The sequence below is a fragment of the Schistocerca nitens genome, chromosome 4 (assembly GCF_023898315.1).
Source record: "Schistocerca nitens isolate TAMUIC-IGC-003100 chromosome 4, iqSchNite1.1, whole genome shotgun sequence".
Classification (NCBI taxonomy): domain Eukaryota; kingdom Metazoa; phylum Arthropoda; class Insecta; order Orthoptera; family Acrididae; genus Schistocerca; species Schistocerca nitens.
In genome coordinates this window covers 597097080-597122107 of record NC_064617.1, presented here as the reverse complement: position 1 = coordinate 597122107, position 25028 = coordinate 597097080, and the positions used below count along the sequence as shown (strand labels likewise).

Below are 25028 nucleotides of genomic sequence, written 5' to 3'. Positions count from 1 at the left end.
TGTTTGGCTCTTGATCTGGACATACCGATATCTCTGTCTCTGGGAGGACGACGTAAAGACTGTTGATACAGTATGCGTTCCACCCAGAACAACTAGTGTGACTGTCAATAAAGAAATTTTTCTACATTGGAAAGTATTGTTGAGGAAATGGTCAGACAGTATAATTTCCCATCGACCCATGTCACCTTAGGTTTGTCAGGAGAACATTATTCTCAAACATTAGTCATTTGTGCTTTATCAGTTTGCTCTGGCATATTTTACGAATTACTTTAAGTACGCCGTATGTTCGGTGTCCAGTACATGAAGAGCCACAGCCAAGGCCATTTCATATTCCACCGCAGTTCTGCCTAAACAAAAGTAGTAATTACGTGGACTTGCCTGAAAGCATTAATTTTTCTTTCGTCAGGTGTGCCTGATGTAAGACGAATATTTGTTTCCAGCATTCTAATGTCACTTCAATTTATTGATCTGCTAGCCAACTTTATAAGAGTCACTTATGTAACAGTTTAGCTGTCGATTGGAACTGCCTCATATTCTACACATTAATGATACATGACATTTTTTTGTATGGTGTGGTTGCTTCAAATTCGCCTGTGTGACTCTGGATATTACAAATACGCTGCGCTACGGTCTCCTGTCACGATCGCCTGCGAACTAACTAGGGAGGCTGAAGAAACCTTCAAAAACAAATAACTTCAACAATTTAAAAAAAAATTATTTGCCGTGCGTCTTAGCAGCAAAACTTTTTATAGCGCATTTCTTCCCTTGTTTATTTTCAGCATAAAATATTTCAGGGTGTGATTCGACATGGATTGGGCCATTCCATTATAAATACCTGTCTCTAAATCAAGCGGTTGTAATTACAGTACATCAAAGAAGTAAATCTGAAAATCAGCACTGTACATAGTAGAAAGATAAAATATTTCATATGTAACTAGCGAAATAACGTAGCCTTACGATTATGTACAAATACTGGCAAACATATTATTCACTGAATAAATGTCATCACCTACTGTTTAAATTTCAGCTTCCATAGCAAATAAACAGATACTGGAAGATTTAAAACAGGACGGAGAGAGGCTGCTTCCCCTGTCTTTATCGTATGACGGAGAGCCACAGGCAGATTTAGTCACTAAGAAGATTAAGGACTTCTATTTCTCAAACGGTGAACTTTCTGCCAGCAAACTCAGTGAAGTAAGTATTCTCAAACTGAAAACGCTGTTCTTGCTCCGAATAAATTAAAATTTAACATTAAGGAATTCTTATTCTGAGTACGAATTCGGTGTACGTCATGGTACCCACTACATTAGACCTCCTCTATAGCTTCGTGGTCAGCGTGTCTGCCTGCCATTTGGGAAACCCCGGGTTCGGTTTCCAGTATTGCCACGGAGGTTTCCTTAGTGGAAGGACTGGTACGAGGAGCACCTACCTTTGTGAGGCCAGTAGAGGAGCTACTTGGATGAAAAGTGGAGGCTCCGAGGTCAACAACACCGACAACGGCTGGGAGAGCGGGTGTGGTGACGCCACGCTCCCCCACACCACCATCCACCTGCCGGCGTTGGCAGAGTATGACAGGGCGGACGGCCTGTCCCGAGTAGAACATCAGGGCCGGAAGTCGGATCTTTACTTTTGCTGTCCGCCCCGATATCTGAGTGGTGTATGTTCCACATAATTTCATAATAATAGTGAATATTACAAAAACAAAACGATAATAAATAAACAACAACAACGCCTTCCATTTCGTATGATTCCTGTGTCTTCCACTTCTTCTCTATGCTCCACAGGCTCAGTGGCTGGGTGGTGGTGAGGGGGACATTGTGGCCAAACCTCGGGTTTCGACCCCTGCCAACTTTGCCCCCTGAGCCCCCACCGGTCTACCATCCTTTAAAAAGAAAAAAAAAGAAAAGAAAATGTGGTCAGCGCGACTGACTGTCATGCCAAGGGGGCCGGGTTAGATTCCCGGCTGGGTCGGAGATTTTCTGCGCTCGTGGTCTGGGTGTTGTGTTGCCTTCATCAACTCATCCCCAACGACGCGCAAGTCGCCGAAGTGGCGTCAACTCGTAAGACTTGCATCAGGCGAACGGTCTATCCAACGGGAGGCCCCAGGCGCAAGCCATTTCCATTTTTTTACTTTTGTTTTTTCCGCTACATTACTGTCAACGGAAGGCACGACTGAAGCTTTACTCGTATTTGTAATCCTGCAATAGGCCGTAGAAACGCCCACTGCATCACGACAGCTGACTACGGCTGAATTAGGTGCTTACACTACACCGTGTGTGAGATTGTGAAATAAATTTAGAAAGCATGGCCAGTAACGAGCCTTATAGTATCAAAACACCTGCACTAACCACGAAGCAAAACCATTGACAGATACGAACCAATGATTCAGTTTACTTAAGCTGAAATATTTACAGTAAATTAAATGTATTGTAGTCAGATACATCCGTTGTAAGTAGCGTTTCATTCATATTTTCAGCTTTTTAACTGTTAACTTCGTGGATTAATCTCTTTCTCATGAAGAATTTGGAATTAATGGATACCATACGAGGAAACGTCTACTTCATGTTGTCGGTAGGAAATAAAGAAGTTGGTTTCCTACTGAGATGCCATAGCACTCTACTTCAGTTTATTTATTTTGTATTGTTAAGTCACTAATCTCTTTCTTTCTAAATTATATTTTATGAAACAACTGTACCCTATAGGATATATGCAATATTACAATAAGTTATGTCGCTAGAAGACTAAATGTCCCATCATTTTTATTATGTAATACTACTCAGTTGTCATCTAATTCATATATTAATGCATATGTGAATAAAAGTGGCCATAATTGTTCTGTTGTTTCCTTTTACTGTATTTGTGCATTTGATGGAATGATCTGCCACACAAGGAGTTTCTTATTTTCTCTTTCTAGTTGTACACTGACGGATTATTTATCTGGAACGCGGATGAGGCTGTCAGGAAGTACAAGGATACAGCGCCTGTTTACTACTATCTTCTTTCATACAGGGGAAAATACCGGATGACAAAAGCCTTTGGAGGTGTAGATCTGGACCTGGGTAAGAGTTCTATAAAAAAATTTCTAAAGTGATGTGAGTAAAGTGAATGGACGTAGTGGTCTCAGTTTTTTCCTTTTAAGTTCATTGTAGTGTTTAACACTATGTTTCAAATTTGTTCCTAAATGGGCATATCAGTTATATTTCGCCGTAAATGCTTTTTAAAACGTAACATTGCACAAAACATTTAAATTACTTTAACTTCTCACTTTTCTAAAGAATAAAGAGTTTATGGTTTTCACGAGAGAGAATTAACGAAAATTACATGAATGGAGGAAGTAAAGGAACATTTCCTGTAGGTACGGCGAAACTGGTGTTGGCGAAGGTAAAGGTCAGCACAATGGCTGTGGTGTGGAAGGGGTAATCCGAGGAAGGAAATTTGCTCTTTAGCTACATTGATCTTTGACGGCTTAACGGTAAGCCCGGCATCGCGAAAGCGACCGAGAACCACCTCAAGATGATGTAAGGGCTGTTCGAAGGTGGTACTATCGACGAACACGTCATCTAAATAATGATAGACAGATTTAAACTTTAAATCTCCAAAGACATTATCCAAAAGTCTAGAAAGGTCGAATGGAATGCGGATAAATTCAAATAAATTCCAATCTGTACAAAATGCTGCAATCTGTTTCAAAAGCTCGGTCAACGGGATTTGATGGTAGACTTGATTAACATCCCACAGAGGAAAGAAGCGAGCACCAGGAAACCATGGATGCAAGTCAGGTAAGGGGACTGACTCAAGAACAAACTTTTTATTTAATCCCCGAGTATCGATGACACCGATCCCTGGCTCTTGGGAACCAAAAAGATGAGCGAGGCGTGGGGGGCAGTAGGACTGCTGATAACACCATATGGGAGCATCTGCTCAATAACTGCCGCAAGATCTTCATTTTATGTGGCGACAGTCGATAAGGCGAGTCACGCACCGGAATGTCATCGATAAGACGAATCCTATATTTGATACTATCTCTGACGCCCAGTCTATCCGTTGATAAATCAGGGAATTTATCAGGAACCCGTAACAAGGCGTGACTGAGTATGAGATTCCACAAGATGGTCCACTTGAAATTTACAATCTCGGCTCATGATCGCTATAACCCCTGTTACCGAGAATCACTGACAATTTAAATTGCCATTCACGGCAAAACATAAGGGAAAACTGTCTGTTGAAATAATTCAAAATTAGACCAGTATGCTGAATGCAGTCACACCCAAAAATAATTTTCTCACATAATTGTCTAGTGCCCCCAAAGCGGAAAGGTAAAGGAAAACCCTGTATGGAAATACTCGCCTTGAGAAGACCAACGAGAGGCAACACTTGCCCATTGGTAGTACGACACCCTTGCCGATACGATTGAAAAGCGGCAGGCTTGAAAATATTACGATTCTGAAGGTACCAATCATTATTGATGAATGAAAGACTGCTCCCGGAATCGATTAAGGCACATACCGGTTCACGGTTGAGTTCGGCACAGGCAAAAGGCGAAACGTCATTAACGGATACTCTGACGCGGTAACAAGCTTTAATAGGCGGTTTAACCGTCGAATCGCCAACTTCCATCTGGTGTCAGGTGTTTGGACATGACTTTCGTGCCACTGGTCATCGGTTCACAAAATTACCAGGATCTCCGCAACAGAAACAGCTTTTGATTTTAACACTCCTATCATTTCTGGAGGCGGGCACGTCGGACTAAACGCAAGCACTTGTTACGCCTTCCCGTCGACAGTCGGCAAAACGCACATAACCGATGCTCAGAACCATCTACCCAACTCGATAAACGTGGATGGCTTCTCACAGGATATTAGACGTGACCTGTCTATATGACACTAATAGCAATCCGTATTGCGTCAACATATTCCTGGAGAGTTTACTCGTAATTCTCTCCCTGGACTCGAAGAAAATATCTATTAACCAATTAGTTTTTAATCCGAAGAGAAACTTTGTTCCTGATGGTGTCCTTCCTTATTTCTTGCAGGGTTCCCTGTCTACGTAAGACTTCAGCAATATTAGAGTGCTTTGGCCTGTTTTTCTAACCGAACTGGCAGCCACAACACTTCCACGATTCACGTTAAATCTTCAATACTTAGCATCTTCAAACGTTGTAGAAGACACATAACAGGATTAGGCAGTTTAACAAAAGGTTCGGATACATATTCACCTCCACTGTGTCTAAACGAAGAACTAGCAGAGCCTAGTAGGCTTGTGGGCTGACATTGTTCAGCCGTAGTGGGTTTCTCCTGCCACTGCAGACCATTGAGATCTAATTGTAACTCCGTGACATGATTCAAGAGCTTTTCTAAAAGAACGCCATCCTCCTAAGTAATCCGTAATTGTTTCAAATCACGAAGCCTGTTTAGCAAATGATTAATCTGTGCTTGGATCCTATTCACCTGTGTTCACGACGGACGACTACCTTGCAAAATTTCAATCGTATCACTCACACGCGAAAGAGCCCCAGAACAATAAGACAAGGCGTGACTTACCTCGCCAATTCGCTCTGCCTGCAATGGTCTGTCCAAAATATTCCGTGACCGCATTGTAAGCTCCACAACCGTAACATCGGTCGGATGCGCCCGTATTTACAGTTCATAAATGAACTGCTCTTTTTTTTTTTTTTTTTAATAATTCAATTCAACACATCCAACGCTTGCATGAGACCAATTCCAGCACCTGCACCTTCCTCCAACTTAATGACTAGACAGAATGGCAAGCACTTAACATACAAACTAAAATACTTAACACTAGCACTATAAGACAACCGTGAATGATGTTAACACTGCCCCCCACCCCAGTGCATAACCACGCTCTGCTACCACTGAAACAGATTGTACCAGGGGCAAGGTTAAGACCAGTCAATGGCTGTGGTGTGGAAGGGGAACCCAAGGGTAGGACAACAGCAAAACTATTCTCAGTTACAACTTTTTAACAGAAAATTTATTTGACAATTGGCGAGCTTAATTTGAACTACCAACCGTAAGTAACTGCATGTATTTGTGATAGTGAAATCTTAAGAAAGAGAAAATAGTTTTTTCCCCGATCTCACTCAGCTTGGACAATCTCAGATATATTTAAAATAATGATCTCTTAAAAAGGATAAAAATAATGATCTCCTTACAGAAGGTAAAATTTTTCTTAATCACCCTGTGTAATAAATAGTTTTAACAAATCTCAAACAATATTCAGAACAACGGTATTTTAAATAAAATGTTCGACTTACATACCTAGCAATTATTAAGGTAATTAACATCTTGAACTATTAACAACTTCCTGGATTCGTGCCAAAACTTAAGGCTAACAAATAATGACGCTAAGAAAATGACAGATTAATTTTATAACTGTTGTGAATTGGCAGGAGCCAATTCACGGGGTTTGGAGGAAGCCGAAAGGCACGCGTTTAAACTCACGCAGGCTGGCGTGAGGTCTGGAACAGGTCAGAGAAATAAGACTAGCAAAACAGGAGGTAACTGGTAGAATACTTAACTTTAATCCACAATTGGTGAACATCTCTCTTGACTGTACATGCTTCACAAGATAAATATCAATTGAATACGGCGCCTTGCTAGGTCGTAGCAAATGACGTAGCTGAAGGCTATGCTAACTATCGTCTCGGCAAATGAGAGCGTAATTTGTCAGTGAACCACTGCTATGAACGTCGGCTGTACAACTGAGGCGAGTGCTAGGACGTCTCTCTAGACCTGCCGTGTGGTGGCGCTCGGTCTGCAATCACTGACAGTGGCGACACGCGGGTCCAACGTATACTCACGGGCCGCGGCCGATTTAAAGGCTACCACCTAGCTAGTGTGGTGTCTGGCGGTGACACCACAATAACATCAATAATACCAACATAAATAATACCGTTAGTCACTTCATTTCGGAAGTAATCACTTCTCAAGACACACAACTAGCTAAAATCGCAAACCCAACATTCAACACCTGCCTAGTAGTAATTTATAGAGATTAAAACGTGATTAAATGAACTTCGTGCACTCGCACAGAATACAAGAAAATAATGCCAACCGGACACTTAAATACAGTTCATTTGCCAAGTGTCAAGCAAATTAAAACAGGAGCCTTAAAAGAATAATCTTAACACAACTATTATGTACAAGACCAAAGCTTTGCCACAGCAATATAACAAATATGATTATTGCACTGGGGGTTTTCTTCCTTCATCGACTGACAGGTGCCGACCATTTGGACCGCCATAAACAAATTGAACTGCTTACCCAACAACATGGAGGGGAAGGTGAACAGTTTCAGGATCCGAGGAGTTGTGCACTGAAACAGATTAAGTTTTGTTAACACTACTAAGGAGCAACATTTGGCCACACCTAAAGCTTGTATTGCTTAAAGGGGCGCTTCGGATATCAGCACTGAAACAAGGCTTAACTCCGTTAACTAACAAGAATGAAATGTGAATGTACCAAGTTAGTGCCTGTCTGCAATAATAAGGGTCAGTGTACGAAATTACAGCAAGCACGGCACAGCAAGCGAGCGTTTTTAGTTGTGAATACTAATAGACTAGCCCATGTAATTCAGCTGACCAAGCTGTACCACAAAATCACATGCAGACGTATGCTTGGGCGTAATACACTTGTGACACTTCTAACAAACGTACACAGTTCCAAGCATAAAGCTCGATTCATGAGAAACATTCGCAACCAACTCATGATCTCAATTCGCCAGTTTGCAAACATTTGTTGCACTCAGGTTTGTCTGAAGGGCAGCAAGGCTCATAGTTCTCAGTCGCCGGTATTAGTTTCATCATGCACCGTACACGACGGTATCAATACGCACAAGGCCACCACTTCACAGATCCACGGACCACCTCAGCGAAAGACAATCGTAGGCGACCAAGGCAGTAGCAGCCAACCAACCGACTACGGGAAGGTCCCTACATCCTGTGTGGGCTCACAGCACTCCTGAAAACTCCCTTTCTCCCTCTCGTGACCTCCGTCCACACACATCTCGCAGTTCGCGCTACAACCCCGACCTGTCGCGGCTAGTTTCTCTTCACCAACTCTCGAAATTCCCCCAAAGATCTTCTTTCCGGAAGAAAGCATCCTCTCGCACTGAGCACCACTACTCAGTGTTTATTAAAAGTAGTTATTTTGTTTCAGACCATTAGTCATATCGTAGCAAAACATGTTTTTCGAGACGGAAACCAGGAAATAAAATTACAATTCAAGAGAAAACTTCTGACTTTATGAAAAGTGGGAGAGTTTCACAAATATCTGTCGGCTCAGTCCTATTCATGCTGCACTCAGGCGAATAATTCATTAACCCACCATCGTCAGTCCACGAGTGCTGGCTTTACAATGGAAAGCTAAAGGTGAATCCTGAAATTTATGACAGTGGCAGTGAAATTTTCAGCATCAGGCATTTTTATAATCGTATCTCTTCTTCATAGCGCTATTAAATTGAAAATCGTGAAATAGTTTCTATGTTTGCACCGTTAGTACCATCCAAAACACTGACTTTTACTTAGGCGCCATGAGAATAAACTGTTATGGAAATCTATACGAATAGCAGAAACAAGAAACTAAGCATTAGAACACGCAAAAGTTCATTATTGCTAAACATAGTGCCGATGTTAAGCCTAACTTGAGACACAGTGGGTCCAATTTACTGTCCTTTGTAGAATTTATTACCTACGCACTTATTCGAGGTTGGTAGTACACGTATTTTCATACAGGCGGCAAATTACAAATTCTGGTTAATTTAAAGTGATTCACTTTTACACTTTTCTTGATTATTCTTAACTTTTCAGAAGTACTGTGTAAGGTGTCTCAGTTTCTTGTTGACACTTAACTGATGCATCGCCGTGAATATTGATAATGATCGAAGGTAATTAATTGAGGTTGGGCAGGTAGCGAATGTCGTAGGAAGTAAACGTAGCGAGTGTGTGAGCGCAATTGAGCTAGAAATTAAAAAAAAAAAAAGAGATTCATCATATAATGTAGGCTTTCACAGCTGACGTCTTTTTCATTAATGCTTATGAGCTGAGGGGCCGTGATCAACGTATAAAACTGCGTCCTAATGTTTCGCCTACAACTGCGGGAGGCTTCTTCCGATTTAAAGCGGTTAATGCTTTGGAGGCTCTCGCATTTATAGAACGCATATAGGGCACCACCGTAAGTCACGTGATGCCCACTGTATGACTATCTCGGGATAGTGTCGTCATTGTCAATCAAAAATAATCAATTGTCATTCCGTTGGCGCGAAGTCTACACCCATATTTTATCTAACTTCAAAACCTTCTTCTTCTCTGTTAAAATTATTATGGTGTTTATGAATCTCTATTACTTCTCTACATTAAATGCGTGCATCATAATGTGATGTCCTTGCTAAAACTTTTTTCTCACTGAATTTCATTTCAGAGTTACCATCTCTTCTTTCTCTTCTGACTATAAAAAACAGTTCTGCAGGACAGAAGCTTATCCATCCGGAATATATGGCCTACCAAAAGTGGATAAGCCAAATGTTCATCTGAGACCGACTGTGAGTGCCGTAGGATCTCTCACTCCTGAAGTGGCCTGATGTCCCCTTATCGCAGCAGTATGTTGGTAGAAGTGACGGTTTCATTAACGTCAGCAACGTGGATTTATGAGCTGTTAGGCTGATTGTGCTATAATTCTCGTACTTCTCAGCCCTTGCAATCTTCGGAATTGTGTGCATGATGTTTTTCCGAAAACCAAATGGTGTGTCTTCAGATTCAAATATTCTACACAAACGTAAAAGTCGTTTTGTTGCCACTTCTCCCAATGATTTCAGAAATTCTGATGGAATGTTAGCTGTCCCTTCTGTCTTAATTGATGTTAAGTTCTTCTAATTCGATTCCTGTTTCTTCTTCACCACACCAGGGAAATCTTCCCCCTCATAGAGGCCTTCTGCGTAATCTTTCCACCTATCCGCTCTCTCCTCTGCATTTAACAGTGGAAATCCCGTTGCACTCTCAATGTTGCCACCATTGCTTTTAATTTCACCGAAAATTTGTCTTTTCTTTTTTTTACTTTCCTTTATGCTGAATCAGTCCTTCTGACAATCATTTCTTTTTCTAATTCTTCACATTTTTCATGCAGCCATTTCGTATCAGCTTCCCCGCTCTTCCTCTTACTTCGTTCTTCAGTGACTTGTATTTTTGTATTACTGAATTTCCCTGAATATTTTTGTACTTCCTTCTCTCGTCGATCAGCTGAAGTATTTGTACCGTTACTCACGGTTTCTTCTCAGTTACCTTCTTTGTACATAGGTTTTTCTTTCCAGTTTCTGTGATTACTTTTTTAAAGATGTCAATTCCTCTTGAACTGTACCGCCTGCTGAGCTATTCTTTATTGTTCTATCTGACCTAAGAGAACTTTCAGCGTATCCCGTCTTTCCTTGGGACTTTCCTATCCCGCTTCTTTGCATATTGGTTTTTCCTGACTAATCTCTTAAACTTCAGCCTACTCCTCATCACCATTACGTTGTCATCTGAGTCTACATATGCTCCTGTGTACGTCTTGCAATCCAGTATCTGATGTCCGAATCTCTGTCTGACCATGTTGCAATATAACCGAAATCTTCCCGTATCACCCGACCTTTTTCAAGTATACCATCTACTGTTGTGATTCTTGAACAGAGTATTCGCTATTATTAGCTGAAACTTGTTACAGAACTCAGTTAGCCTCTCCCCTCTCTCATATCTTGTCCCAAGACCATGTTCTCCTGTAACCATTTCTTATGCGCCTTCCCCTACAACTGCATTCCAGTACCCAATGATTATTAGAATTTTATCTTCCTTTACGTAGTGTATTACGCTTTCAGTATCCTCAAATAATTTCTCCATCTCTTTATCTTCAGCTGGCGATATCAGCATGTGTGCCTGAACTATCGTTGTCCGTACTGGTTTGCTGTCGATTCTGGTAAGAACAACCCGCTTTTTGAACTGTTAACGTAACACACCCTCTGTCCTACCTTTCTGTTCATCACGAATCCTTTTCCCGTTATACCATTTTCTATTGCTGTTGGTATTACCCTACACTCATCTGACCGGAAATCCTTGTCTTCTTTCCATTCTATTTCACTGACCCCTACTATATCTAGATTGATCCTTTGCATTTCCTTTTTCTGATTTTCTAACTTCCCTAGCACGTTCAAGCTTCTGACATTCGATGTTCCGACGCGTAGAATGTTATCCTTTCGTTGGTTGCTCATGCTTTTTTTCTCATGGTCACTTCCCCCTTGGCAGTCTCCTCCCGGAGATCCGAATGGGGGATTATTCCGAAATCCTCTGCCAATGGAGACATAATCATGACACTTTTTCAATTATAGACCACATGTCGTGTGCATAAACGTTGTGTGTCTTTAACACATTGGTTTCCACCTTCTACGTCTTTATGCTGTTGATCGTTACTGATTCTTCCGCCTTTATGGGCAGTTTCTCATCCGAAGGATAAGCTAGTGTCCTGAACCTCTGTCCGCTCCTCCGCCCTATTTGACAAGACCGTTGGCAGGACGGTGTGACTTCTTGTGCCACAAGTTTTCGGCCGCCATTGCTGGTTATTAATCAAAATCTAATCAGTGGCGGATTTTGAACCCGGGACCCAGGATGTTCTCATTACTAATCAAAGACGCTACCCCTAGACCACGGGTGCAACAGAGATACGTGAATACCATAATAATTTTAACAGACAATAGGAAGTTTTGAAGTTAGATGAAATATGTATGTTGACTTTGCACCAACAATCGATTATTTATAATCGAGTATACAGTTAGTTATGCAGTCGGCATTATGTGAGTTATGGTGCTTCCCTATGTGTGTTCTATAAAGGCGACAGCCCGTGAATCCTATGTAGAGGCAGTAGCTGTTTTACCTCTAAAGACTTCTCCCGCAGTAGGAGACAGGACGTTAGGCAGCAGTTTTATATGACTGTCGCAACCCGGAAGTATTAACTGAAGAGTAAATGAAAAGTGTTAGAATTACATTATAGTCAGTGGCAGAACAGCATGTGTGTTCTCTTAAGTGAAGCAACAAAATAATAAAGGTAATGGATACACCAAAGTTTCAAATTCATAACTAAGTACAAATAAAGGTGATGAATTCACCAAAGTATCAAATTCATAACGAAATACAACGAATTTTTGAGCAGTGTTGTCAGTTCTTCATACTTAAAATGACTAGATGGAAAGCTGATGGCATGTACAGAGTTGAACAGGGTGTGATACCACTCACAAATAACATTTCCCACAGGATTATAATCCAGCCGACTCTATTGGTATTTAACGTGCAGCATTTACATCAGTGTTATCATTAATACCTCAAAAACTAGTAGGCACGTCTAAATGCAACGCCAGATTTAAAAATTAAAGTATAAATCTTCTGTGACAGAGTGACCTATGTTTCAGGTGTGGCCCATGCGGACGATTTATTTTACTTGTTTTCGAACAACCCTTACTATCCAACATCTGGTGCCATGCCCGAGAAAGATTATGAAGTCGTTAAAGCCATGACAAAACTCTGGACAAACTTCGCTAAAACCGGGTGAGTATGTATCAGACGCAATAAATAAAATTTATCAAAAGGATATGTCGTTCCAAAAGAGTGTGTTTCATCATGAAATTTGCTGTCAGATGGACGGTATATAATGTAATGGACATGCTCCAAATTTCTTACAGTGATTATTGAGAACAACAAACTTCTGATTACGCCGCGACTGACAGTGGGAATGCGCGTTTTGCCTTTGAAAGTTCGCTGTTGACTTTCGTGAATAAGTGTGCTGTCAGAAGGTGAGACCGACTTATGACCTTTGCCTAAGGCAGCCATCGACCATGAGATCCAATAAAACAATGTAGCGCCGAATGTAAAAAGACCTGTTGAAATGTGTGTCCTAATTTGAAGCTCGTTGGCTGCGGTCATCGCCAGTGAGACGCCCAGACATCAGTGGCACTCACCAAGTATTATTTTACTATTTCCTGGAAATGGCTTCTCTGGTGGGCCAGAAATGCGTGTTGGAAAAAATTCTTCAACTCAAATTGGCTAAGGTTTCCTAAGATAATGTTTGCTTCATACATGTTTAAATGCGATGAGTGCAACGGCTCATTGAACTGCGAACTCCTTCAAGAACTTGCACAGTTTTGAACATCACACTGCAGTTCATAGCTAACGACCACGAACCTACTGTGGAAAACTTATATTCTTGAACTCCTATAAATAATTTGCAAGTCTCTAGAATTGTACGAAATGTTCCAAAAACGCTTAGTAGCAACTAATGCGCTGAACATCCGCAGCGCCGGTCGTGCCTCCATTTGTTTACACAGCAAACTAACTCTAGAAACTGTCCACTGCCCTTGTGTAGCTGTCATACTGCAGTTGAAAATCTTACAGACTGTATTTATTGTATATATTACTGTTAACTATACATCTTAACGCAACATGACATCAGTAAAGATACAACAAACAAGTTTTTAAATCAGGCATGTATATGAAGAACTGTAGGCGAGTTTACAATTGCACGCAATATGAAGGCAGCATGCGTTTCCCCAGATCCTTGCCTAATTTTTCCTGGTGGCTGAGTAACTGAAATTTATTAGTTGATATGTGTTTACTTCTCACGTAAAGCTGTCTTGCGTTGCAGTACCGGATGTGGGAGTAAACTTCCTTAATAATTGATTTAACGCTATTTTGATATTTTAATGAGTGTTCGCAAAATGACCACAATAGTATCTTCTGTAATGTACTGCATTCTAATTAAACTTATCTCGCACGTGTTTTCGTGTTCGACATTTTACACGCGCTACTACCTAATAAAATATTATTTAAATTGTTTATCATTTGAATTCGCAATTCATGTGATCACATCCTTCTGATACGTCCGAATTTTGATGTATATACCTTTGTTTCGTTTAGACTACTACTATCTAGTCCCGCTTACATCACAAATCCTTCAGAATTTTTCCAATCCTCTTTCGTATTTATACATACTTTCGCCAACTTGTTTGTTTACTTAAATCGGCTTAAGGATTAGTTCTGTGTTAAATGTATGGGCTTTAAAGCGATGACACACAACCGATCCCTCAGATATCACAACGAGTCAAGCCAACAAATTAGATTGTGCAGTGTCACGCCAATAGTGGCCAATGAACTTCGCTGGTGCTCTCATAACCTATCCTTACATGTTGACAAAATATAACAAGGAACCTGCAAACTTGCTTCCTAAACTTTGTCAGCCACGTCCTATAGTTGACCAACATGTACAGAATTATACTGCAGAGACTTAATTGGGTAAAAATGAGATTCGACCGGCAGGAGAAAGCCGAAGTACAGAGTACATTTACTACAAGTGGTAACTCAAACAATATCTACAGTAGTTGACATCCGATGAATGTGGACATAATTTCCGTGTTAAAAATTTTGCACTGAATATTAGTGATTTTCTGGCGACAGTAGTCAATATTAGCCCTCTGTACCATTTTTAATCCAAAAACTAACATCGGAAATCAAATTAACTATCCCTTACAGAATGTGTCCTAACGACCTAACCTTCTTGCACTCAGGTTGTGCCATTACTTTCTTTTCCCTCAACTCGATACAGAGCCCCTTTATTAATTGCTCCCTTTACCCATTACTATTCAACAATGTTCTGTAACACCTCATTTCTAAAGATTCTTTATTTCTCCAGTATGAAGTTTTCACTCTGCAGCAGAGTGTGCGCTGATATGAAACTTCCTGGCAGATTAAAACTGAGTGCCGTACCGAGACTCGAACTTGGGACCTTTGCCTTTCGCGGACAAGTGCTCTACTATCTGAGCTACCAAAGCACAACTCACGACCGCTCATGACAGCTTCACTTCCGCCTGTACCTCGTCTCCTACCTTCCAGGCTTCACAGAAGCTCTCCTGCGAAACTCGCACACAGTTTTAATCTGCCAGGGAGTAAAGGCTGCTGATCCCCTTTAGAGACTGTAAGTTGTCTGTCCACTATCAGTATCGTTTACGTTTGCAAGTTATCCCACAGTGGCATGGTCTGTGGCCCTTTGGGAGAGGAGAGGGGGTGTCGGGGAGGGGTAGAGAATTTTTTCTATACAAACAATTGCTGATGAGTGGGTAAAGAAAACACTTGTGTTCTTAGAATTAGATTTTCACTCTGCAGCGGAGTGTGGCTGATATGAAACTTCCTGGCAGATTAAAACTGTGTGCCGGACCGAGACTCGAACTCGGGACCTTGGCCTTTCGCGGGCAAGCGCTCTACCAACTGAGCTACCCAAGCACGACTCACGCCCCGTCCTCACAGCTTTACTTCTGCCAGTACCTCGTCTCCTACCTTCCAGACTAGAGCACTTGCCCGCGAAAGACAATGGTCCCGAGTTCGAGTCTCGGTCCGGCACACAGTTTTAATCTGCCAGGAAGTTTCACTTGTGTTCTTGATCAACACTTTCTGTAATGTATGCTCCCAACCATTTCATTTGAGGCAAAGATAATTCTTGAAATATGATACTTCGTTTTATTTTTCACATTTCCTAAAGTATTGTTATTCTGATGATTTTTCTCTCATACTAACTGAATGGTGGTGTCGCCCTGAAGAATCATTTCAACAACTATCCTTTTTTTCATCTTGGGGTGAAGTGCCTCATATTTTTGGCACGTGATGCTTAATAGATAGTGTAGGTTACATCTGATTGATCAGTTGCGTGCCTTTATAAATCTGGCGGACGGTAATGCGTTTGGAGAGGGGGCAGGCTGGAGGAACAATTCTGTTCTGTGCCTCAAGACACCGGTACGACTCTGAACAGAAACAATTTCGACTCTAGGACATATGTTCTTCTTTAACATACCAAATGTGTTTTTATTAAAGGTGACGCGTTCTCACTACTATTTACTGAGTTTACATCTGGCATTTCGTGGGGAGCGAATAGTTTTCATAATTTATGGCCAAATTTGAGCTTGATATCCTGCAATATATGTTAATGACATAAACTGAGTCACTTGAAAATGGCATAAATGGCCACTACCTGTGTTGTAATTAAATAAAGAATAATACAGTCAAATGGCGGTGTGTTCATTTAAAAATTTAGAAACAATTTCTGTGACGTGTGAGTGGAGACTCTGTGATCAACGAGCAAATAAAAGTAACGGTACATGTGGTTAACCAGGACAATTATAGCCAACAAAAGTTACACGTTATGCTGCACTGACAGAAATTAGTTAGGTAGATCCCTGCTAAGATCCAGGCAAGCAGTGAAGAAAGTGTACTTAAGTATCTGAAGGACGCGATGTTCGCAGACCTTACTACCGCCACCATGTTATCTATTAATATGCTATATTCCAAAGTAATGTGAAGGGCTAGCCCGATTCTCCATCGAAAACGGATGAGCAGGGTCCAGAATCGATAAAGGAGCACTCCTCTCAGCAATAAGACCTTGTGGCTCATGAGACTTTGCTTAAATACTACTCTTTAATTTGGATAGATAACCTGATAGAATCCGTGTCATTTTTCCAGAAAGTCTTGACATTCTTTAGGCCGTTATTATGTTTCCGTATTGTATCACAGCAATTGGAAGTAAGAGTAATTGAAAAGGAGATAAAAATATCAAGAATCCACCCTCAGTATCTGGATTCCGTAACGATGAATCCGTATAGTACTACAGTGAAAAAAAAGTCATTTTTCAAAATTTTATAGACTTACTATAGTTTTGACATTACTGTAGTTTCCTGAAACTGTTCCTGTACATTTCACTATAATTATATGATACAGCTTCGAACCACCCTCTACTATAAAACATTATTTACCAATGAAGCTCTTCAAACTTTTCAGAAATCCCACACCGGACAGCGATCCTGTGCTCTGGCCCCGGGTAACTTCAGATGATGAGTTGGAGTACCTGAATATAGGAGAACAGCTGGAAGTGAAGAAAGGTCTCTTCCAGAAGCGGACAGATTTCTGGAGGTCGCTGCCTCTCCGGGAGACGAAACAATCGAGTGCTGTCAAGGAAGAACTCTAAAGTTGGTTCAAATGAGCATTGTGTATTAATGTTTACTTAAGAAACTACGAAACATATCGGTTCACATAACACTAAATGCGATATTCAGCGATTGTTAATAGAGTTCTACTTTCTAAAAAATTATTTGAATTGAACGAAAACGTTCATGGAAGAGTATTCAAAGTATTTGTATTATTTTTAAGTATTAAGTTCCACTCTGAGTGCAAAAGGCACTATTGTGTGTATAGGTTTTTAGTTGTGGAAGAGTTTGTGATTATATACCAAAAGAAAATAAACGATTTCGAAGCTGTCACTTTTTAAGTTTGTTAGAACGCTTGAATAATGTTGCAGCTTGTATCTAGTAGATGTAAGTTTTATTGGTACTCTGGCTTAGCTTGTTCACTTTTGTGACGAAGCTCTATGGCGTAAAACAAGTGAAAAGCGCAACGCCCTTTCCTCCCACCCTCCCCTCTTTTTCCTCTCCCCCTCCACTCACTCCTTCCCTATGTGAGTTGGCTTCCACCTCCGCTCACTAAATAAGTACTCAAGCTGTTTAAGAACTGTACTAGATTGGTGTTGGGACAAGAGCAGCTAAAGACGTGGACCGATTGAACTTTTTAAATGTAAATTTCTTCTCACAGTCTAGTAATCGCTCTGTGCTATGTAAGTAGTCAAACTTCTCTGAATTGTTCTTCGAATGACTGTAGGTTTAAATTTTACAATAAACTAAAAAGGGATACCCAAAATCTATGACAATGTCACGCCGATGGCGGATCGGTGCCACGTCGAAATATGGTGTCTATCCCAGAAAAGGATGATAATATCAGGATGGCAAAAGACAAAAGCGATCAGCCAGGCATCTCCTAGCTGCCCTTAAAGAAAATGAAGGCCGCGCCCTTGGTTATTTGGCTCTGAGCACTATGGGACTTAACATCTGAGGTCATCAGTCCCCTAGAACTTAGAACTACTTAAACCTAACTAACCTAAGGACATCGCACACATCCATGCCCGAGGCAGGATTCGAACCTGTGACCGTAGTAGTAGCGCGGTTCCGGACTGAAGCGCCTAGAGCCGCTCGCCCAACACGGCCGGCCCTCGGTTATTTGTACAGATTATGTAAACGTTAACATGTGGTTTCTTTGGTCCGGAATCATTACACAAAATTTTACACACAAAGAATAGTTTTTAGAAAGTGGTGAATACGAAGAAATTTGTTGCTTTACTGTGAGTAGTCATTCAGCACACAGGAAAGAAAAAATTAGTATATACATTTTTACATGTTTGACGAGAACGGACTAATAAATGGATGATTGATTAGTTATCAAGTTCCTGGCAGTGGCTTTTTCCTATGTAAACGCCAGCATGACATGTGAGCAACGCTATTGTTCTCTGGGTGAGAGTAGAGATCAGACACATGTTACTTCGTGTACGTGACCTAAAATATGTCGCAGGAAAAGTGGAGGAGTGACGTCAAATGTGGGTTGCACGTCGTTACCGGGCGGCGAAAAGCCAGCCAGTGCGATCTTCCTTACTGCGCTCCGCGGTCGAAGTACACTTCACTCTCTTATTGCTTCACGCTAGTGTCCGCTCACGTTCACGCAGCAACGCTGAGGCTCTGGATTCATGAAACACTTCTGCCATGCTACCAGGCTCTTTAAAAACATTCACTACTACGTGCATAGAGAAAATATATAAATAAATAAATATGCAATATATTAAGTATACATTTCTTTGATACTGACAAATAGCAACATGAGCTCAGATCGTTCACACTGTGTACAACAGAAATTATTCCTTTTCGCTAGGTTTTAGGTAACTGCATAGACTTGAATACTGCCCAAGTCAGGCAAAGCTAAAAGTTCGTTTCCTTCCTTTCTTTCCATCATTATACTTCACTGCATATCTACAAAGATCAAAAGTTGATGACATCGCACGAATATTATCATGTTCATGTTTTGTTTTCGCATACATGTCTAAGTGTGTACATTTGAATGTTCGATAACGTGCGTCGCACAACCTTTTGGCCAAAATCACATTTTACTGAAGGTGCACCAGCGCCTTAGTTCAGACACACGTTGGACATCGTGCTTATGTGATGCGAAGTTCTCTCAGGAAGCGATGACGTTGGAGACGCGTTTTGAGATCCTGAGCAGTGGAATCCACCAACACTCCTTCGGTAGCACGCGCCGTCTTGAAGGAAGCCGCTTCCTCAGTTTTCCCACACCTTCGTATCCAGCATATGTGCTGCTTAGTTGTCCTAGTGTCCCAGTGGCATCCTGCCAGGGACCGGGATTACACAACACGATTGTTCACAGTTTATTACATACACATCATTAGTTTGGTTTCACTAGAATAGAGAGGCTTATTTACGATAGGCTTTTAGATTTACAGAATCTCTGTCCAGATCATTTTTTTTTACCTGTCACATATTTTTACACGTTTTACTTAGCCTTATATAAAATATGATTTTATAATCTGTGTTTATAATTCATGTACCATGAAGTTAATTTTTCATTTACTTATAGAAAAGTCAAGTCAGAGGACAGTCACTACAGGACGTCTACACCTAAGGTACGTGAGTGCAAAATAAGGAAGGACCTAATATTAGGAACGATTCAAGCACAAAAGAAACAGATGGGAAAAATAACTTCTAGTTGCAAGTTTCGTGTCAGCAGTACACTGCCATTCATGTCGCTTAGTAGTGCTTTGTGTGAATGTACTACTGACGTTTAATTTGCGAACAGGTTAGTACGTTACATATATGTGTGTCTTCGTGTTGTGTTTAGCTGATACATGATACACAGCGCAGAGTATCTGTATAATGTTTCCACTTATTATTTCGAGACATTTCTAATGGTTCAAATGGCTCTGAGCACTATGGGACTCAACTGCTGTGGTCATCAGTCCCCTAGAACTTAGAACTACTTAAACCTAACTAACCTAAGGACATCACACACATCCATGCCCGAGGCAGGATTCGAACCTGCGACCGTAGCAGTCGCACGGTTCCGGACTGCGCGCCTAGAACCGCGAGACCACCGCGGCCGGCTCGAGACATTTCTCTGGCATTTTACTCTTCAATCAGTTTTATAAGTTTATGACGATCTTTTACTCTCTCCATGACCTAAATTTCATATTGCATTAAACACAGCTGGCTGCGCGGGATTAGCCGAGAGGTCTACGGCGGTGCAGTCATGGACTGTGCGGCTGGTCTCGGCGGAGGTTCGAGTCCTCCCTCGGGCATGGGCGTGTATTTGTCCTTAGGATAATTTAGGTTAAGTAGTGTGTAAGCTCAGGGACTGATGACCTTATCACTTACGTCCCATAAGATTTCACACACATTTCAACATTTGAAACATAGCTGGTATTCAGCGATATGTAAATCAGATACACCTTTGCACACAGAGAAAACGTCGAGTAAAAATACTTATCATCATAAAAACATAGAAAATCAAATTAATACGTGTGTCCATATGCGAACGAATAAATACAGTTCCAGCTAGTTCAGATCCTTATCACTAATACAAACACTTGTTGCAAATATAATGCTCATTCCAAATAAAGTCAGGATACGTGGTGTTTCACACGTTTTAGTTCATTCGGCGATCAGTGCAACGAATATTCTCGTACTTACCGTTCATAATGTTCATTTACTGGTTTTGTGTATGTTGAAACTTCTTCAAATATTTGAGTGGGTACAAATCTTGTATTTTTTTTATTCTAGATTTATGAGTAAATATTAACCTGGGTGTGGAATGCGAATGATGATATATGGTCCTTCGTAAAATAACGCCCACTTGTTGCTTTTTTATTTGAGCTGCAAAGATTTGCACTGAGTCCTGGATAAGAATAATTTCCTTCTTCATAATTTAGCGTCTTTCTGCGGTTCTTGTCAAACTGTGATTTTCTAAGATGCGCTTGACAAGTGAGTGCAACTATTACGTATCTCACCTTTTCTTCTCAGAAGTCTGCTTTTCTAGGAAATTTCGGAAGTGGGCCTACCTACTAGTTGCCTTCTTTGACATTCAACATCTAGTCTGCAGGAGTGTGCTGGCATTGTAGAGAGCGTGCAGTCCGGACAAAAGCTCTTCTGCAACTTCCAGTAACCACCACATGGTTAATCACCTCAGTTCTGTATGGTATGCATACTTTTAGCATGTCAGGAAGAGATTTTTTGTAAGCATATCGTGAGGATAGACAACCTCTATAGTGCAACCTCTTAGCCTACTTATAAAAGTTAGCTGTAGGTGGTACTATAATTGCTTAGAATGCTATCTTTACAAGTTTTGTCGTTCCACTGCTCTGTACAGTGACCGGGTGGCGTTGCAATGGAGGTTTAAAGTGAGAGGGAAAGGTACAAGTTCTCATCGTTCACGTGACGAGCAGCATGAATCCACTTATTTCCAACTCTTGTACAATAAGTGTTAATACAGGTTCACTACGCCAAAAATATAGTTACTAGGAAACCTCTGAGATTTTCATAACCAGCAAACGTAAGTGGCAGATCCAGAACGTAGAATTAAATGTTTTCAGATAAGGGATGATGAAATCCCTCAAAGGAAGTAAGTTCCTAGTAGGTAACAAGAAATCTGTGGTACAATGTTACTAATACAATGGACGTTCACCAAGCAGCACAAACAGGAACACTGACAGTAAAATGACAGTAAAACTGAATAATGCACTCCAGTGAGAGAAATCTTTCTAATATCAACTAAAGCAAAATAATGCCAAACCACAGTATTAAGCTCTGTCGCCAAATAGTGTGTTGAAGAAAATACCATGGTAATGTCGAATATATAACGTAAATTTAAATGTCAAATTAGTTTAGTAAAATTGAAACCGTCTGCATAATATAGCTAAACTAGTCTCCTAATGGTAAAACTTATATCTGCTACACATTTTAAATAGTAGATGTTGAACAAACAAAATGCTTCCAAAATAATATAAAAATTACACTTTCTATGCTCACTGAAAGACACCTACTCTGATTACACATATTCACGCTAAGAAAACTGACTTGTTCTTGATGAAATCCTTTTATATTTCATCATTAGAGATTTTAAGGAAGTGATTCTCCATGAAACTAATAATGGTGGACAATATTTTGTGAGAAACTTCATGGTGTATTTTGTAACTACTGATAGTTACACTAAACGCAGAACATGAATAATAACACGTAATTACATAGCCTAGGTTCCAGTGCGAACTCCTCGTGCATAATCCTTGTACAGAGCCGTGGATATCGTCACTAACAAAAATATAATGGGTACACATGCAGTAAAAGGGCTAGCCTACAACATTCAAAAAGAAACTCGAAGTATATTTGTTAAAAAAGCTGATAAAAATCCTCTTAAAGCCGTTTTAAGAGACAGTCTTCACTCCTTCCGATCTGGTCATGTAAGCCTAGAAAACTTGTGGAATGATTTCAAAGAGATAGTATCGACAGCAATTGAGAGACATAAACCACATCAATTACTAAGCGATGGTACTGATCCCCCATGGTGCACAAAACTGGTCAGATCGCTGTTGCAGAAGCAGCAAAAAAAGCGTGCCAGATTTAAAAGAACGCAAAATCCCCAAGACTGGCAAAGTATTACGGAAGTTCCAGATATAGCGCGTACTTCAATGGTAGACGCTTTTAATAATTTCCATAACGAAACTCTGTCTCGAAATCTGGCAGAAATCCCAAAGAGATTCTGGTCATACATAAAGCACACATTGGCAAGACGCAATCAACACCTTCACTGAGCGATAACATCGGTGAAGTCACTGATGACAGTGCTACTAAAGCAGAGTCATTAAACACGGTTTTCGGAGACTTCTTCACCAAAGAAGACGAAGTAAATATTGCTGAACTCTAACCAAGAAAAACTGCCAAGATGAGAATCATAGAAGGAGATATCCTCGGTGTCACAAAGCAGCTTAAATCACTTAATAAATGCAAGGCTTCTGGTCCAGATTGTATAACAGTCAGGTTCCTCTCAGAGTATGCTGATACAATAGCTCCATATTTAGTAATTATGTACAACCGCTCGTTCACAGAAAGGTCCGTACCTAAAGAATGGAAAATTGCTCAAGTCACTTCAATACCCAAAAAGGAATGTAGGAATAATCCACTGAATTACAGGCCCATATCACTAACGTCGATTTGCAGTAGGGTTTTGGAACATGTACTGTATTCGAACATTATGAAGTACCTCGAAGAAAACGATTTATTGACACATAGTCAGTACGGATTCAGAAAATATCGTTCTTGCGAAACGCAAGTAGCTCTTTATACTCATGAAGTAGTGAGTGCTATCGACAGGGGATGTGAAATAGATTCCATATGTTTAGATTTCCAGAAGGCTTTCGACACGGTTCCTCACAAGCCTCTTCTAATCAAACTGCATGCCTATGGAATATCGCGACTGGATTCGTGATTTCCTGTCAGAAAGGTCACAGTTCGTAGTAATAGACGGAAAGTCATCGAGCAAAACAGAATTAATATCCGGCGTTCCCCAAGGAAATGTTATAGGCCCTCTATTGTTCCTGATCTATATTACCGACATAGGAGAAAATCTCAGTAGCCCTCTTAGATTGTTTGCAGATGATGCTGTTACTTACCGTCTTGTAAAGTCATCAGATGACCAAAACGAATTGAAAATGATTTAGATAAGATATCTGCATGGTGCGAAAAGTGGCAATTGACGTTGAATAAAGAAAAGTGTGATTCACATGAGTACTAAAAGAAACCCACAAAATTTCTATTATGCAATAAGTCACACAAATCTGAAGGCTGTAAATTCAATTAAATACTTAGGGATTACAATTTCAAATAACCTAAATTGGAACGATCACATAGATAATGTTGCAGGTAGAGCAAACTAAAGACTGTGATTCATTGGCAGAACACTTAGAACGTGCAACAGGTCTACTAAAGAGACTACTTACACCACGCTTGTCCGCCCTATTCTGGAGTGTTGCTGTGCGATGGGGGATCCGCATCAGGTGGGACTGACCGATGACATCGAAAAATTACAAAGAAGGGAGGCTCGTTTTGCATTATCGCGTAATAGGGGAGATAGTGTCACAGACATTATACGTGAACTGGAGCGGCTATTATTAAAACAAAGGCGTTTTTCGTTGCGACGGGATCTTCTCATGAAATTTCAATCACCAGTTTCCTCCTCCGATTGTGAAAACATTCTGTTGGCACCCACCTACATAGGGAGAAATGATCATCACGATAAAATAAGAGAAATCAGGGCTCGCACAGAAAAATTTAAGTTCTCGTTTGTCCCGCTCACAGTTTGAGAGTGGAACGGTAGAGAGACAGTTTGAGCCCTCTGCCAGTCACTTTATTGTGAAAAGCAGAGTAATCAAAGTAGATGTAGCTCAAAGAGATTCATCAAGTCCTAACAAGTGTGACCATTAATTTTATCAGGCACTGTACGTCCCGTGTGTTTTGAGTTCCTGGAAATCAGTTAAGGTATAATCATAGGCTGCACGAACATTACGAGTGTCCAAGACTTCACCGTAGCTGCCACTGTGTTACACCTAAGAAACAGTGATACGGAGACAAGTGCGACGACGTTTTGGCACTGCTAAAAATAGTATATAGTGCTGTCTAATAACTGTAAGATAAAAAGTATAGGTCGTATCAGTTGTAAGAAAACTGAACATTTAAACAAACTATGAAATTGAATTTTCCGAAGCAAACGCTGTTTTTAAATAACAAGGAAATAGTTCTGTATCTGCTAAGCAGAAAAAATTATTAAAAAATTGTATTTTATCCGCAAAACATAGTTATGAGCTACACATCAAATCTACCAGACGGCAGGGGATGAAATAGGGAATGGAGGGAAAGCACAAAAACATTTGCACAAGAACACCACATCTACTCCCACTGGAAATACGGCCAGTAATTTAGACACAGTACGATAGTGACCGTAATTCTCGTTGAAATTCAACTAGACAAGGCTAGATACGGACTGGTTTGTCGTTTATCGCCTGCGGTAAGTTGATTCATTG

General features: G+C 40.6%; 1 protein-coding gene across 4 annotated transcripts in view; it reads left to right on the top strand.

Annotated features, from left to right (window-relative positions):
- Positions 1 to 25028, top strand: part of LOC126251475 (venom carboxylesterase-6-like) — a 196256-nt gene that overhangs the window by 85078 nt on the left and 86150 nt on the right. Inside the window, exons 7-10 of one of the 4 annotated variants that reach the window (XM_049951915.1) lie at positions 1028 to 1194; positions 2915 to 3059; positions 12445 to 12580; positions 16850 to 17328. The exons of the other annotated variants lie outside the window; for them this stretch is intronic. Of the exons in view, the coding sequence (XP_049807872.1) occupies positions 1028 to 1194; positions 2915 to 3059; positions 12445 to 12580; positions 16850 to 17036 (635 nt within the window). The 3' untranslated portion in view covers positions 17037 to 17328. Of the gene's footprint in view, positions 1 to 1027; positions 1195 to 2914; positions 3060 to 12444; positions 12581 to 16849; positions 17329 to 25028 lie in introns of those variants that run through there. 4 annotated transcript variants of the gene reach the window in all.